Source organism: Lithobates pipiens, unplaced genomic scaffold (genome assembly GCF_037356315.1).
Source record: "Lithobates pipiens isolate NorthernLeopardFrog02 unplaced genomic scaffold, aLitPip1_a1.2 Scaffold_1, whole genome shotgun sequence".
NCBI classification, from domain to species: Eukaryota; Metazoa; Chordata; class Amphibia; order Anura; family Ranidae; genus Lithobates; species Lithobates pipiens.
Window position 1 is genome coordinate 177,427,846 of NW_027507685.1, and position 16,839 is coordinate 177,444,684.

General features: G+C 40.3%; 1 protein-coding gene across 1 annotated transcript; it reads left to right on the plus strand.

Moving 5' to 3' along the window:
* Positions 1 to 1,410: 1,410 nt before the first annotated feature.
* On the plus strand, positions 1,411 to 16,832 carry LOC143987594 (uncharacterized). The gene is made up of 3 exons (XM_077486450.1): positions 1,411 to 1,566; positions 14,873 to 16,770; positions 16,803 to 16,832. Exons 1-3 carry the CDS (start codon positions 1,506 to 1,508, stop codon positions 16,830 to 16,832), a joined length of 1,989 nt encoding a protein of 662 aa, XP_077342576.1. The 5' UTR covers positions 1,411 to 1,505.
* The last annotated feature ends 7 nt before the right edge of the window (positions 16,833 to 16,839 follow it).

Consider the following 16,839-nt stretch of genomic DNA (forward strand, 5'->3'; position numbering starts at 1 on the left):
GATCTGTACACTCTGAGCTGATAATTTTATTGCACTAGAAATCTTAGACAAAGTTATCAGCTCTCACTGTGTACTACAAAAAAACTTCCCCCCTATGTTATGGAAAGGAGGAGGAGAGGGAGAGGTGTTTTGTAATCCTAAACAGAAATCCTAAACAGTAATCCTAAACCTAAACAGAAACAGACTACAAGTGGGTTAATGGCAGGATCACCAGGTGACAAAAAGGGGAGAATCCTGTCTGTTCTTGGGTATAGATATAGGCACCCTGTTCTAAACTGGGGCTTCCAGTGAACTTAGTGTTGCTGGGTGGTAGGTAACTTGGCTAATTTGTAGTTGTCACTGGTGCTTCTGGCATTAGTATGATGAACTATAGTGAAACTGGGTTACGGATATGCATACTTCTCTGAACCAACCATTAGGAGTTTCTTGGCCACTTTCTGGGTGAAAATATTATTATTCAGAGTGGTCAAGTTATCAAGGTCCACCTGCCTCCTAGGTCTGGTGTGGGTGTGTAAGGAACTTCTGTGCTGGGTAGGCCTGAAGCCTAAGGCCTAGCCATGGGTTCCAGGCTCTGTAATTGAGGGCCTGTCTCCATGCATGAAGGAATGGATGAGGACCTGAGATGAAGTACAAGAAGCCACTCTGCCATAGACAGGGAATTGTGGAGAGCCTAGAAATGATGGACTCATCCAGTCAATTCCTGGTTGCTGTTGGAGACAGCTGTTTCTAAGAAGGCAAAGAATGCTGGGTATAGCCTAAAAGATTTTTTCTTCTGTGTTGCTGTCTATTCTTGGAGGAGTCTGCTAGTCTTTATTTCTGCTTGTCCTACAGCGTCCTGTGCCCTAAAAGTGACTGGCGCCTATCTTTCTACACCTGTTCACATCCCACTGTGCCTGACAACCTGCAACCTTAGGTGTAATGTGAGCCCACCCTGATGCTGGGGGGCAGGGGATGCTACATAGATATACTCTAATGCTACACTATACAAAGACAGTTTTGACAATTGCACATTTCCAACATAGTGACAAACATTTAGGGCATGGCTCTATCACTATGTACAAAGCTAGCTCCATAAAGACATGGTTTGGCAAGTTTGACAAGTTGAGTGTAAAGAAACTCGAAGGTCAAACCCTATTGAACAACGTTGTAATGATTTAGAACCCTGAGGTTCAGGTCTTCTTGCCCAACATTAGCACCTGATCTCACAAATGATTTTTTGGCTGAACAGTTCTATCATTGTATGATCTATCTATCTATCTATCTATCTATCTATCTATCTATCTATCTATCTATCTATCTATCTATCTATCTATCTATCTATCTATCTATCAATCATTTCATAAATCCTATAAAGTATTTAGTAACCATTACTTTCATGTGTGTGTCACATGTCCCAGCACTCCTTGCCTCACACATATATTTGTACAAGTACAGTGATCACACTCTTACTGATGCAGAACCTATAAGATAACTACTGAGATCACAGGGACAACGCAACACACAACATGAATTTACTAGGACTTACCAAAGTGTGGATCCTAGGATCCTTACTGCTCCTAACTACAGGTAAGCAGTCAATGTTTAAAATGATGCATACAATATTATAACAAAAGCTAAATGTGTGTGTGTGCTATATAGTGTCTGTATGAGAAAGAAAGGAAGGAAGAAAGAAAGAAAGAAAGAAAGAAAGAAAGATAGAAAGAAAGAAAGAAAGAAAGATAGGAAAGAAAGAAAGATAGGTAGGAAAGAAAGAAAGAAAGAAAGAAAGAAAGAAAGAAAGAAAGAAAGAAAGAAAGAAAGAAAGAAAGAGAAAGATAGAAAGAAAGAAAGATAGAAAGAAAGAGATAATGGATAGATGGATGGATGGATGATAAAACTGTTCATAGAAAAGTCATCACCAGTTCAGTGATTCATGTGAGAATTATTTTATCTTGTTCATAGAACAGACTTTTGCGTCTTGTCGTATGTTACATCATTGCGTACATGGCAGCTTTTCCATATTTCCAGGAATAGACATGCAGGCTTTGAAAATTTGTTCTTAGAAATGTATAGATTTATTATTAAAGTAGAAGGACAGCTATGATGTTTAAAGTCTAGCGTGCTCTCAGGTTAGGCTTCTGCCTTATGGCAAAAAAGGCAATTGCCTGTAGCTTTACCTAGGTGCACAGCATCTCTTCTTTTATATCATACAGATCCTACCAGTTTGGGTCACAACTAGGGTTGTCCCGATACCGCTATTTTAAGAACGTGTACAAGTGCCAATACTTTTTTCGAGTACTCGCCGATACCGATTATCCATACTTTTTTTTTTAATGTCATGTGACAGATTTCAGGATTAGGTGGCACTGATATGCCGTACTGATGAGCACTGATAGGTGGCACTGATTATGCAGCACTGATGAACAGTGCACTGATAGGTGGCACTGACTGATGGCTGACACTGATATATGTTTGTGAGTGTGTGTGTGAGTATATATATATATATATATATATATATATATATATATGCACACACACACACACATATAAGAATACATATATGTATGTGCCCCTCCTTAGCTGCATATTTGACCTATTCAAAGAAATATTTTGGCAGGTGTGATGTCACAGGTGTGTGTCACATGTCCCAGCACTCCTTCCCTCACACATATATTTGTACAAGTACAGTGATCACACTCTTACTGGTGCAGAACCTATAAGATAACTACTGAGATCACAGGGACAACGCAACACACAACATGAATATACTAGGATTTACCAAACTGTGGATCCTCGGATCCTTACTGCTACTAACTACAGGTAAGCAGTCAATGTTTAAAACGATGTATACAATATTATAACAAAAGCTAAATGTATGTGTGCTATATAGTGTTTGTCTGACAAGAAAGAATAAAAAAGAGATAATAGATCTCTTTAAATTGAATAAATTGATCATAGAAAAGTCAATGCTTCACCGGTTCAGTGATTCATGTGAGAATTATTTACTCTTGTCCATGCATTTATAAGTACAATCCAAAAGATAATTGTTTGGACAGTGGGATTTGTTTGATCAAATAAAAGCGTAATGAAATATGTGGGAAAGAAAGAAAGAAAGAAAGAAAGAAAGAAAGAATGGATAGATGGATGGATGAAAGAAACATTCATAGAAAAGTCATTGCTTTACCAGTTCAGTGATTCATGTGAAATCTATTTTATCTTGTTCATAGAGCAGACTTTTGCATCTTGTTGTATGTTACATCATTGCGTACATGGCAGCTTTTCCAGATTTCCAGGAATAGACAGTCAGGCTTTGAAAGATTTGTTCTTAGAAATGTATAGATTTATTATTAAAGTAGAAGGGCAGCTATGATGTTTAAGTCAAGCATACTCTCAGGTTAGGCTTCTGCCTTATGTTCAAAAAGGCAATTGCCTGTAGCTTTACCTAGGTGCACAGCATCCCTTCTACAGTATATATGATACAGATCCTGCCAGTCTGGTTCACAACTATATATGCAAATCCTTTAGGCTGAAATAAATGCAGGAAACAGAATGATGACTATATGAAAAGAAATATTATTCACCCTTACCCGTATCACCCCTTATGAATCAGAATATATTTTACATTTTAGCTATGGTGCAACTGGTTTCCCAATAACACTATCCTTACATACAATACACACAAAAGTATCAATACAGTATCTCACAAAAGTAAGTACACCCCTCACATTTTTAAATAATTTTTGTAAATATTTTGTACATAGTTACATAGTTAGTCAGGTTGAAAAAAACACAAGTCCATCCAGTTCAACTTTAAAAACAAATAAATAAAATAAAAAATAATCGTACAATCCAATATACCCAATTTTATGCCCACAATTGATCCAGAGGAAGGCAAAAAAAAACCAGCAGAGCATGCTCCAATTTGCTACAGCAGGGGAAAAAAAATCCTTCCCGATCCCCCAATCGGCAATCGGATTTTCCCTGGATCAACTTTACCTATAAATGTTAGTACCCAGTTATGTTATGTACATTCAGGAAAGTATCCAGGGCTTTCTTAAAGCAATCTACTGAGCTGGCCAGAACCAACTCTGGCGGGAGTCTATTCCACATTTTCACAGCTCTTACTGTGAAGAAACCTTTCTGTATTTGAAGATGAAATCTATTTTCCTCTAGACGTAAAGTGTCCTCTGGGTTGACCGTACAGAGAATAACTCAACACCAAGTTCACTATATGGACCCCTTATATATTTGAACATGTTGATCATATCCCCCCCTTATTCTCCTCTTCTCAAGAGTGAATACATTTAGTTCCTCTAATCTTTCCTCATAGCTGAGCTCCTCCATGTCTCTTATCAGTTTGGTTGCCCTTCTCTGCACTTTCTCCAGTTCCCCGATATCCTTTTTGAGAACATCGGGGCACTGGAGAAAGTGCAGAGAAGGGCAACCACACTGATAAGAGGCATGGAGGAGCTTGGCTATGTAAATATTTCCCAAAAAACAAACCATACTTATCGAGACCCCTGCAACCACGCAATATCACCCCAGCAACCTGACATTTACTGACCCCTTTGCAACCAAGCAATATCATCTCCAATAGTATGAAACACTTTACGGCACATATCTACGTGCAAAGCCACATACAAACTAACTTGCAAACAATCAGCCACACAAACACGCAGCACCACCCAGTTAGCCATTCATCTCCAGTGACACGTGGGCCACTCATCTTTTCTCCGTCTTTGTCCCTGAGGTTAGTTTCCATCCGGCACCAGGTTGGATTTTGTCTTCCCAGATAAAAAAATAATAATAAATAAATAAATAAATAGGAGAGGAAGAACATACCGTTTGCATCTTCACCTGGGTAAGTCGCATTACAGGGGTGAGACAGTTCATTTCAGTAAAGTCTCACAAGGCCCACCATCAGACGCTTACCCACCACTTCGATGACTCCCTGCTCACTGAAAAACCAGGCAGACCACCAGCAGATTTAGACAGTTTGAGGATAGTGTTCAGCAATCTCAATGTGCCCATAGCTGAGCATAAATTGGAAGCCCTGGCACACTATCACCTTCCCGGGTGTCACTCTGGATATGCATGCCTTGGCCTGCCCCCCCCCCCCCCCCCCGACAAACTAGCCTGTACCAGGACAGTTATCCACAACTTCACCCGGCCACAAGGGTGCACCATGAGGTAGTCGCAATCCTTACTAGGAATGCTGAACTTCACGATGAGGAATATTCCTCAAGGCTGGTCTTTTATATCACAGCTTTTAGCTTTTCTCACACCAGTGCAAGATCCAGACCAAGTTCTCAAACTGGACCAAGCAACAGTTGCAGACTTAGCTATGTGGGACAAGTTCCTCACCAGCTGGAATGGCATTTGCATTTTAATGTTCATCCCGGCAGTACCAGCCGAGCCACCATGGGTGGTCACCGATGCTGCAGCCTCCATGGGCTTTGCGGCCGTATTTTAGCTGCCACTTGTTTGCCGAACCTTGGCCCCCAGAAATTCTCTTAAATCTATGCTTTCGCCTAGTCTTCATAACTCTTCGAGCTGTATCCCATCATGGCAGCGGCCCAGGTCTGGGGCCACACTTGAACACACTTGAACAGGACAGACAGTGCTCTTCATCATGGACAATCAGGCCACCAGCCGACATCATCAATAAAGGTAATCCAAGTCACTCCCCATCATGTACTTCCTGTGCAGGCTCGTGCAGCTGTCACTCTATCACTAGTTTAATATCTTCTGTAGATATATTCCAGGCAAAATCGCAGCTGATGCGCTGTCCCTTTTCAAACTTACTTTGTTTTTCCAGCAGGAGCCTGTAGCTGACCCAACAACTACTCCTGCACCACCCTGGTCATTGCTGAGGATGGACTTAAGTCGCATCTTGCCAATGCAACTCAGCTCTTTAACCACTCCTTGGCACGCAACACACTGAAGGCCTATCGCACTGCTTGGAACACTTACCACAAGTTTTTGGCCTCTTGCTCTGGAGCAGCGATAGGCGACGTTAGACACGTCCTATTCTTCACATCGTATTGCTACACGCAGCTGGTCCTTTCTCATAATACTATACCTAGCTGTCGCCCAGCATTTCCTGTCCTTAAAGGATCTCAGTATTCTCAGCCCATGCATTCAAGTCCTCCTACAGGGTATACAGAAGCACCAACCCGTAGTCAGTGGCAAACACCTACTATCATGATTGCCCTCTTCAGGGACATGTCTGAAATCCTTATGTGTTCTCCGTTTGGGGCTTTGCTCAGCCTAGTCATCCAGGCGACCATCTACCAGGCCTTCTATGGTTTCCTACGTTCTAGTGAATCTACCGTCAGTGGCTCCGGCAGTCAGATAATGCTTCGACACACCTGACTCGCTTTCCGAACCATTACACCCTTCATTTCACAGTCTGTAAAACGCAACAAACCAGCCCCGGGGTTGACATCAGCCTGTTTCAGACTAACAACACCTGGTGCTCAGTGATGGTGCTCAACCGACTACTGTCCCATCTACCAAACCAATCTGATGGTAGCTCATTGCTACCCTTTCTAACCAGCCCCCTGAGTGGCAGTCAGTTTTTCAAGCATGTCAGGCTCCTCCTAAGCAACTGGGCTTCAATCCCAGTCAGTTCTCTGGATATTCCTTCCGGATCGGAGCAGGCTCAGCTGCCTTCCAACATGGAGTACCAGACTATGTAATCAAGAAACAAGGCAGATGGAAGTCTGCTTGTTTTGCCACATACATCCCAAATCTTCAGGAAGAAATGGCACAAGCCTTTACCACGCTGGCTCAATAAACACCAGAATCCATTAAGAGTTATTCCCCTATCTGTGTCTTTTGCCCCCTTTTCTTGACATACTGACCAGATTATTTATGTGAACCACATCTCTCACAACCATAAATAAGAAGGTCAGTATGGTGGCCTGAATTTATGGGAGGAGACCGGAGGTTATTTAATCAGCCCACTCGCCCATGCTCTTTGTCGGTTCAGTGCATGATACCCTCCCGCCCTTCCCTTTTTCATCACATCCTTGTTCATAAACTACTCATTACTTACCTTACCCCCTTACTTGGCATACCGACCAGACCACCAAGGCACACTTCAGGTCTATTTATGGTGTATGTCTTGTCGCGTGTTTATGTGATCCACATCTCTCTCGGTCAGGTAGGGCCACGATAATATATTTGTCCAGTGATAGTGTTACATCAATTAATGTTACTGTTGATAAGTAAAAACATTTAATATATATATATATATATATATATATATATATATATATATATATATATATATATATATATATATATATATATATATATATATATATATATATACACACATATACATATATATATATATATATATATATATATATATATATATATATATATATATATACATATATATATATATATATATATATATATATATATATATATATATATATACATATATATATATATATATATATATATATACATATATATATATATATATATATATATATATATATATATATTATAATAAAATTATATTTTTGTGACAAACATGGTGTAAAATTTTATACATGAAACCAAAGCATTAAAAAAAAATATATATATATTATATACACACACATTTTTCGATTTCACACCCTACAATTATTTAACAAAAGGTAAAAGCATTATTGCTTAGGGATAAAAAAAACTTTTCGTAGGAATGGTAACTGTAGACTGTATTCACATCGGAGCATTCTGTGAACATGGCAAGTGCTCCAAAAATACTCAAAGTTCAACACCCAAAAAGGTACATGAGCTTCTGTGGTGTGTTTTTGCACGTAGGGCAGTCCATTTAAAATAATGAGCTGTCCTATGTGTGTGCTTTAAAAGCACAAGAGGAAATGTGCATGCATGAAACTCTAGGTGTGAACCTAGCCTAAATCAACAGTCATCTTCCAATGGGCTGATTGCAGTTTACTGCAATAGCCAAAACATAAAAGTGGTAAAGGAAAAGTAGCGTGGGTATTTTTGAGTTTATTTCTATAGCAGTTAATTTAAAACAAAAATGTTTAAATGTTAACAAATATTTTTTCAAATGTAGAAATAAAAAAAAATATGGATTTTGTACTGAACTGTCATTTTTGCAAATCCATATCTTTTGATAATTTTTTATTATATTTCTAGATATATGTATACCACTAAAATATTGTTGGCTAATTCAAAAGGGGTTTTAAAATTAATGGTTTCCAATGGTTTCCAAAACTAAAGTTGTGCACACTGCTACGCTGAGGTTTGGCCACAGTGCAGGTGTATCCACAGTTTTCACATGTTTTACCCATAGTTTAAGCCATGATCTCATAGATTTTCAGGTTGTGCATTTTTTACACCAAAAAAAAACACCAAAAATGCATGACCTAATAGAAATGTATGGGGCCACAGCTAAAACTGCCATGGATACACCTCACTGTGGCCGAACTGCAGCACAACCATCTGAAACCGGCCTTATGCCCCGTACACATGATCAGAATATCATACGACCGTTTTCAGTTAATAATCGTAAAAAAAAGTAGAAATTGAATAGCTAAATAAACTCATGAAAATTCTTGTATGATAGAAACAAAAAAATTGGAAGTGATGTCATGTGCTGTAATGTATATGTATTGTATTTTCGGACGACAACTATACCGACTAAACGAAAATCGTACGATGTGGAATCGTACAAGGAAAATTTCCGCGCATGTCCAATCAAATAATATCGGATGAACGGTCGTGATCGGTTGTCGAACGTGGTGTACACAGGATCCAAAAATCGCATGACCATTTTCGTGCGATATTCGGATCGCGTGTATGGGCCATTAGGCCCCTTTCACACTGGTGTCACCTGTTCAGTCAAGATTGTAGAAAACAGAAAAAACTTGTTCTGTTTAAAAAAACAGACCTGAACAGAAGTAGACAAAAAACAAATTTATATGGTCAACATATATCTACATCTGTTTGCCCATAGGAATGCATTGCTATCCTTTTTTCATCCATTAACAGACGGATGAAAAACAGACAGATGGAACGCATGTGAAAGGCAACTTAAAGCGGAAGTAAACCCATTGATTTAACAGTTTCAAAAACCAGTTACATTTCCAGCACATGTCGGGAATGTAACTGTCACATTGCTTGTGCTCTCAACCAAACTGTCAAACCATCCAATGGCTGGTGTCATAACTGATTACATGTGCAGCATCATGGCAGTTGAAGATCAAACAGAGGCCAAGATGGCAGCTTCCTTGTCTGAAAACAATTGGAGGTTTTTTTTCCACTTTAGACCCATTTCATACTGGGGCGCTTTTCAGGCATTTTAGCAATAAAAATAGCACCTGTAAAGTGCCTCTCATGCCTCTCCAGTGTGAAAGTCAGAGTGATTTCACACTGGGGTGGTGCGCTTGCAGGACGGGAAAAAAAGTCCTGCAAGCAGCATCTTTGGGGCAGTGAGGGAGCAATATATACACCACTCCCAAAACGCCCTGCCCATTGAAAAGAATGGACATTGCTGCTGAAGTGCCTGCAAAGAGCTTCAGCAGCGCCTCAACACAGGCACTTTGAATCCTTTCCTCGGCCGCTAGCGAGGGTTATTAATGCCTCATTAGTGGCCGAAAAGCACTGATATAACAGCAGTAAAGCGCAGCTAAACTACCGCCGCTTTACCGCTAACGCTGGCACTGCCCCAGTATGAAAGTACCCTTAAAGTAACCAGAGTGGTGGTGATTTTTTTTTTTGCAGTAACTCTTAGCAACCAATATCGTAGAAAAAATGGGAAGGTCGGCAATAGTGCTCACTTAGATATAATGCCACATCCGGTAATTATTAACCAATGAATAGGTACCCCTAAGTTTACTTTTGAGGCATTAATATCTAAACAACAAAGGAAGTTTTGAGACATATTTGAAATATTACAAAAATATATGTATTATACAAAACATTTCATTTTAAAAACATGGTCACTTAGGACCAAACATTGATTGGAATGTACACAAATCTGAGAAAACACAAATATAACAGCGCATGATCAGATCTGTCACCCGACGTGTTGCAATTAAATCCTTTCCTCAGGGGTGTTCTTCAAGAACTCCCACATGTGCATCTATAATATTGTTAGAAATATAAAATGAATAAACATAAAATACATATAAATCCGTAGAAAGTATCGTTTTTATATAATGGATGCACCTATGTGTGGTGAAATGGTGTCACAGATGAAACATTCCATAATAAAAAGCAGAGGAATAATTATGTTTTAGAAAACGATCTTGATTGCCCCACCAAGGTGAAAGCCTCTAGGTTGGACATATGTTTATTCATATTGTATATTTCTGGCAATATTATAGATGCACATGTGTGAGTTCTTGAAGAATACCCCTGAGGAAAGACTTTAATTGAAACGCGTCGGGTGACGGATCATATTTGATTGTGCGCTGTTATATTGGTGTTTTCTCATATAGATTTGTATACATTCCGATCAGTTTTCAGTCCTAAGTGGCCATGTTTTTAAAATGAAAAGTTTTGTATAATAAATATATTTTGTAACAATTTAAATACATCTCGAAACTTCTTTTTTTGTTTAGATATTAATACCTCAAAAGTCCACTTAGGGGTACCTATTCTTTTGATTTAGCAACCAATCACAGTTCATTCAGTTTAAGCTAGACCAGTAAAAATGCCTTTCTTTAAGTCACTGCATGTAAGACCCGGTTCACACTGAGGCGGCACGACTTTCAGCGCGACTGCCTCAGGCGACCGGGATCCGACTTTAGCGGAGGCTTGCAAAATGACTTCTGTATAGAAGTCAATGCAAGTCGCCCCAAAAGTCATACAGGAACCTTTTTCTAAGTCGGAGCGACTTGAGTCGCTCCAATTAGAACGGTTCCATTGCACAAAACGGGACGCAACTTGTCAAGCAGCTAAGTCTCCTGACAAGTCGCCCCTGTGTGAACCGGCTCTAAGAGTTTTAGTTTTGAATAAGGCTGCATATGTCTTTGATGGTAGACAGCATTACCTGCTACTTTATTTGATTGAATCCAATATGAAGGTCTCTTCAAAAAGTTTGGGGTTTGCGTCATTGCTGCCTTATTTTGAGTAAATAATCTTATTATGGTACAACATACTTTTTTTCTTAAATGCATTGACATAACAGCGAAGACTGTAGCAACCATCAACAAAGGCCCAATGATTTTTTTAAATTTTCTAAATTTGAATGTTAAAGTGGTTCTGCACCTACAAAAAAAAATATTAAAAGCCAGCTACTAATATTGCAGCTGCTGACTTTTAATAAAATCACACTTACCTGTCCCAGGGTCCAGCGATGTCGGCGGCAGATGACGAGCGATCGCTCGTCTTGCTGCTGCCCCCGCCGCCACCCTCTGTCAGGGAATCGGGAAGTGAAGCATGACGGCTTCACTGCCCGGTTCCCTACTGCGTATGCGCGAGTCGCGCTGCTCGTCTCTTCAGATTCCCTGCTGTGTCCTGGGAACTGTGTGTTTCCCAGAACACAACGGGGGGGCGGGGCGTCTGCGGGGGTCTGCGGCGGTCTGCCCGGGAGTGGGTGCAGATACCTGGATTGTCCAGGTAACAGCACCCCCCTCCCCCCTGAAAGGTGCCGATTGTGGCACCGGAGGGAGGGAGGGATCAGATTAGTGGAACTTCCCCTTTAGGGTGAAGAACCGCTTTAAGTTAAAATGTTTTTTCCAATAGACGCTTTTCTTTGGGAAGCTCTGTGGTGTAACCTTCATATGCATAAAGGTGGAACTCGATCTTTTTTTTTTTTAGCTTTGGATAGAGCAGGGAAAAGCTATCCATTAAAGTAACCCTGTGGCTAGACAAATGAGAGCCAGTAAAGATTTATTTATAAAAGAAGACTGTAAATACTTAACTTACCTGCTGCCCACGCTACAAAAAGCTGTTCAGATTCTGTGAAACTGTGACATGGTCCCTGAAGTCTACTGGGAAGCCAACAATTCTGGGAGTGTCAATCTACTGGGTCCCACATAGCTCTTACTTGTTTCTTCCTCTGACCTCCACATATTAGTTTTTCCTGAAAAGGTCAATGGGAGGAATCATTGAGAGCTGCAGGGAACCCCAGTTTCAGTTTTCTGGAGGACTTTTGAGAATCATTGCATAACACTGTAGCTGTGTTCTGTGACGTGGGTAGTAGATAATTTACCAGAAAACTGCCTATGCAGATAAGGGATGCCTGTAGATAAAAACAAGCTGTACAGCAGAGGTCTCAAACTGGTGGCCCTCCAGCTGTTGAAAAAAATACAAGTCCCATGAGGCATTGCAAGGCTGACAGTTAAGAGCAAGACTCCCAAAGGCAATGGCATGATGGGACTTATAGTTTCGAAACAGCTGGAGGGCCACCAGTTTGAGACGCCTGCTGTACAGCTTTGACCAAAGTTGAATAATACCCTTGCTATAGGTGTAGGCCATTTACGTATCTCATGATGCCTGCCTGGGAAACTCTTAGCCCTTGTACACACGGTCGGACATTCCGATGAAAAATGTCCGATAGAACCGCGTTGTCGGATAATCTGACTGTGTGTGGACTCCATTGGACTGTTTCTGTTGGAATATCCAACGGACAACGTTTTAGAGCTGGGCTGTAAAACTTTCCGACAACATGATCCGATCGGACTTTGTCCGATTGTGTGTAGAGAATTCCGATCGGACAAAGTGCCACGCATGCTCAGATCAAATTCCTAGACCAAAGCTATTGGCTACTAGCCTGAACGTAGTCCTGTTGTAACGAAATAACATCATCGAGGTTACGTACGATTGGATTTTCCGACAACTTTGTCTGACCGTGTGTATGCAACACAAGTTTCGGACAAAATCTGTCAGACAAAATCAGACGGATTATGTTGTCGGAATGTCCGACCGTGTGTACAAGGGCTTAGAATGTTGCTAAGAGATGCCTAGCTGTAACTGTTCGTCTTCACCAATACAGAAGTGAGCACTTTTATGATTCAGCTCCCCCCACATGCATTTTCTCTCACCTGATGCAGTAGCTCTGAGATCAGTGTTTGAGAGATTGCTCCTGTGAAGGTGAAGCTGAACAGTAACATCCAGGTGTCTCTTAGCAATGTCTATAGCAACACCCAAGGAGTTTTCTAGTCAGGCTTCATGAAGTATGTAAATAGCCTACACCTATATCAATGGCACTGTTCAACTTTGGTCAAAGCTGCACAGTTTGTTTTTATTTACAGGCGCCCTCAACTGCATAGGCAATTTTTGGTTGGTAAAGGTGAATTAACCCTTTAACTCAGGGGCCTCCAAACTATGGTCTGCCAGTTGTTCCAGTACTTCAATTCCCATAATGCCTAGTCATGTCAGTTAATGCCAGAGTTTTACAATGCCTCATGGGACGTGTTGTTCTGTAACAGCTGGAGGGCTGTAGGTTGGAGATCCCTGCTAACCTGACCAGACTTATTTAACAATCTTTTATAATGTCCAAAACCAATTGCCAGGGTGCTATCAACAACTTCCAGAGTCTTTGCAAATGCAACCACACTAAACCTCCATTTCATGCCAAACCTCTTATCTCATGCCATAGGGAGGAAGTTCTGTAATGTATAAAGAACAAAAGAATAGACAAAGCACATTGTCCTTGTGAAATATGTATTTGTTTATCATAACATACTTGTAAAAAGGTAGTCATGAGATTAAATTAATGATTTACACTTACTATCAATAGTCAGGTTAAAACAGGCAAATGCAAGACCAGAATCATAAAAACATCAAGATATTTCAAAATTCAACATTCATTAGTCAAAGTATACTGCTGGTGTGGATGGCATTTTGATATACAGTAAACATGTAAAGATTATATGACTCTGGCCTGATCATGCCTGATTGAACCTGACTGTGGATTTTACAAGCAATTTATTCCTTTACTCTTGTGAGTACGTTTTTATAAGTATATAATTAACAAATGCATATGTCACGAGGACAAGGAGCTTTGTCCTTTCTTATGTTATTTTACAATGTCTTTACAATCTCCATTAGGCCTACAAACATGATTTAATGTGAAAGCTTACCTAAACAATTCATTTAATTTACATCAATGCCGTGTACACACAACCGTTTTCCCATTGAAATAAACTCCACAGGTTACGGAGTTCCTATGGAGTTCCGCTGAAACTGTCATGCATACACATGATCACACCAAAGTCCGATCGTCAAGAACGCGCTGACGTACAGCACGTACGACAGGACTAGAAAGGGGTTCAATAGCCAGTAGCCAGTAGCTTCTGTCTCGTACTTGCGTCGTTTTTTGTCCATCGGAACAGCATACAGTCGAGTGGTTTTCCCGATAGGAATTGGTTTCATCGGAAATATTTAAAACATGTTCTATTTCTAGGTCCGTCAAAATTTTTTGAAAAAAAAAGTCAGTTGAGGCATACACATATGATGAATAGCTTCCACCTGACTTTTTCTGTTGGACATTCTGCTCGTCTGTACGCAGCATTAGTCATCAAAGACCTTTCTCTGCATGACTACTAGTAGATCTAATATAGAGTATACATATAAGATAGAAACATGTATGGTTAGTTTAGCTTTAGCTTTAGCTTTCTCTTATACTGTCAATATCAGGTTTGGGAACATTTCCTCTCATTTTCTGTCCTGGTAAAATCTGGGCATTGGAACAGAAAGTGAGGGGAAATCTTCCCGAAAAAGACAAAGACAGCAATAAAAGCCTACTAGAGGTTCCTTATGATACACATAACTAAACATGGCTGGCATTTTACTGTAATTACTATTTTTGTAGTAAACATGAGCAAAATGAAGTCATATACATTCAAGCTTATATTTAAAAGATCATTACAATCCACTAACTACCTGCATGATTGTTACTTTTTTTTAACAGTCAACACAGTTGAAGGTCAGACAGCGCTCTCATCACTGACAAGTCTGGGTGATCTCTTTAAGAAGCTACTGAATGACTTATCTTCATTGATAAAACAGTTGATAAACAATATACATCCAACTGCAACCCCAACAGTTACTGCAGCAACAAGTGCTTCAACTTTATTTAGTAGCAAATCAAGCACTGCTACGTCAGGTTCTACAAGTACTTTAGTAAAGTCCACTACCAAAACAACAGTGTTCAGCACATTAATAATCTCTACAAAAAGCAAAACTACTACTGTTGGAACAGGTTCCACTGTCCAGCTTCTATCAACTAATGCATCATCAATACAAAGTACCGGAACACATGGAAGCTCGCCAGTTTCCAAAACCAGTCAAGGACTTGTTTCAACAAGTGGCTTACCAGATGAGTTAAATACTACTAATACGTATTTATCCAATAATACCAACACACCTCTTGTTTCTGGAAGAACATCTGCATCTACCACAGCATATCCTTTTGTTACAACCTCTATTAAATATTCTCCGTCACCACTAGTAACCAAGATGTTCACCACTGGTAGTGTGTCAGCATCAACCAATAATAGGGAGACATCTTCAGTATCAAAGTTTAGTGGTCAACCAGCGACCACCAATTATGTTAAGCAAACATTAACATCTTTCACAGCCAGTACCAGTAGTCAGCTTCTATCAACTGCAGATGTTTTTACCAATACTCAACCCAGCAACCAGTCAGTCTCTACCAGTAGTCAACATCTTTCAACCACCACAAAGTCTGTTATTTCCAGTACAGGACTGTACAGTCAGATAACCACAACCACAAAGCCCTCTTCCACTGTTGGTGTTAGTAGCCAAAGACAGTCAACCACCACAGGTGCTTCATCTAATGCCATGCATTCTAACCAGTATACATCTACTTTACCATCAACTACCACTGTTGCATTTGACAACCAGAAATCATCAGCTATCACAATATCTGGAGCAAGCAACCAAACATCTTCCATCAGCTCCACAACAGCTTCAACTAACAGTGTAAGCACTCATAGTCTACCAACCACTAAATTAACTTCTCCTTTACCATCATCAACAGTTACAGTTGTTAGTAGCCAGCAAACAGCATCATCTTCTTCTACAATTGTTGGCAGCCAACAAACTTACTTAACTGCAACACCTCCTAGTGCAGAAACCAGTATCAAGGCTACAGCCACCAGGAGCCCGATAGTATCTTCTACTACAGTTGTTAGTAGCCAGCAACCAACCATAAATCCAACACCTAACAGTACAGTAACCAGTACCGAAGCTACAACCAACAGGAGCACCACATTATCTTCTATTACAGTTCTTAGTAGTCAGCAAGCAACCTCAACTACAACACCTCCCAGTACAGCAATTGGTACCCAAGCTACAGCCACCAGGAGCACCACATTATCTTCTACTACAGCTGTTAGTAGCCAGCAAACAGTCTCAACTACAACACCTCCCAGTACAGCAACCAGTACCAAAGCTACATCCACCAGGAACCCTACATTATCTTTTACTACAGTTATTAGTAGCCAGCAAGCAACCATAACTTCAAAACCTACCAGTACTGTAACCAGTACCCAAGTTACAACCAACAATAGCACCACATTATCTTCGACTACTGCTCCTAGTAGCCAGCAAGCAACCTCAACTACAGCACCTCCCAATATAGCAACTGGTACCCAGGCTACAGCCACCATAAGCACCACATTATCTTCTACTACAGTTGTTAGTAGCCAGAAAACAGCCACATCGATAACACCTCAGAGTACAGCAACCCATACCCAAGCTACAGCCACTAGGAGCACCACATTATCTTCTCCTACATTTCTTAGTAGCCAGCAATCAACCATAACTCCAACACCTACCAGTACTGTAACCAGTACCCAAGTTGCAACCAACAATAGCACCACATTATCTTCTACTACTGCTGCTAGTAGCCAG

Coding starts and splice junctions, on each gene's coding strand:
- LOC143987594 (XM_077486450.1), top strand. CDS start 1,506: ATGAATTTACTAGGACTTACCAAAGTGTGGATCCTAGGATCCTTACTG. Junction 1,567..14,872: donor CTTACTGCTCCTAACTACAG/GTAAGCAGTCAA, acceptor TTTTTTTAACAG/TCAACACAGTTGAAGGTCAG. Junction 16,771..16,802: donor CTCCAACACCTACCAGTACT/GTAACCAGTACC, acceptor AACCAACAATAG/CACCACATTATCTTCTACTA.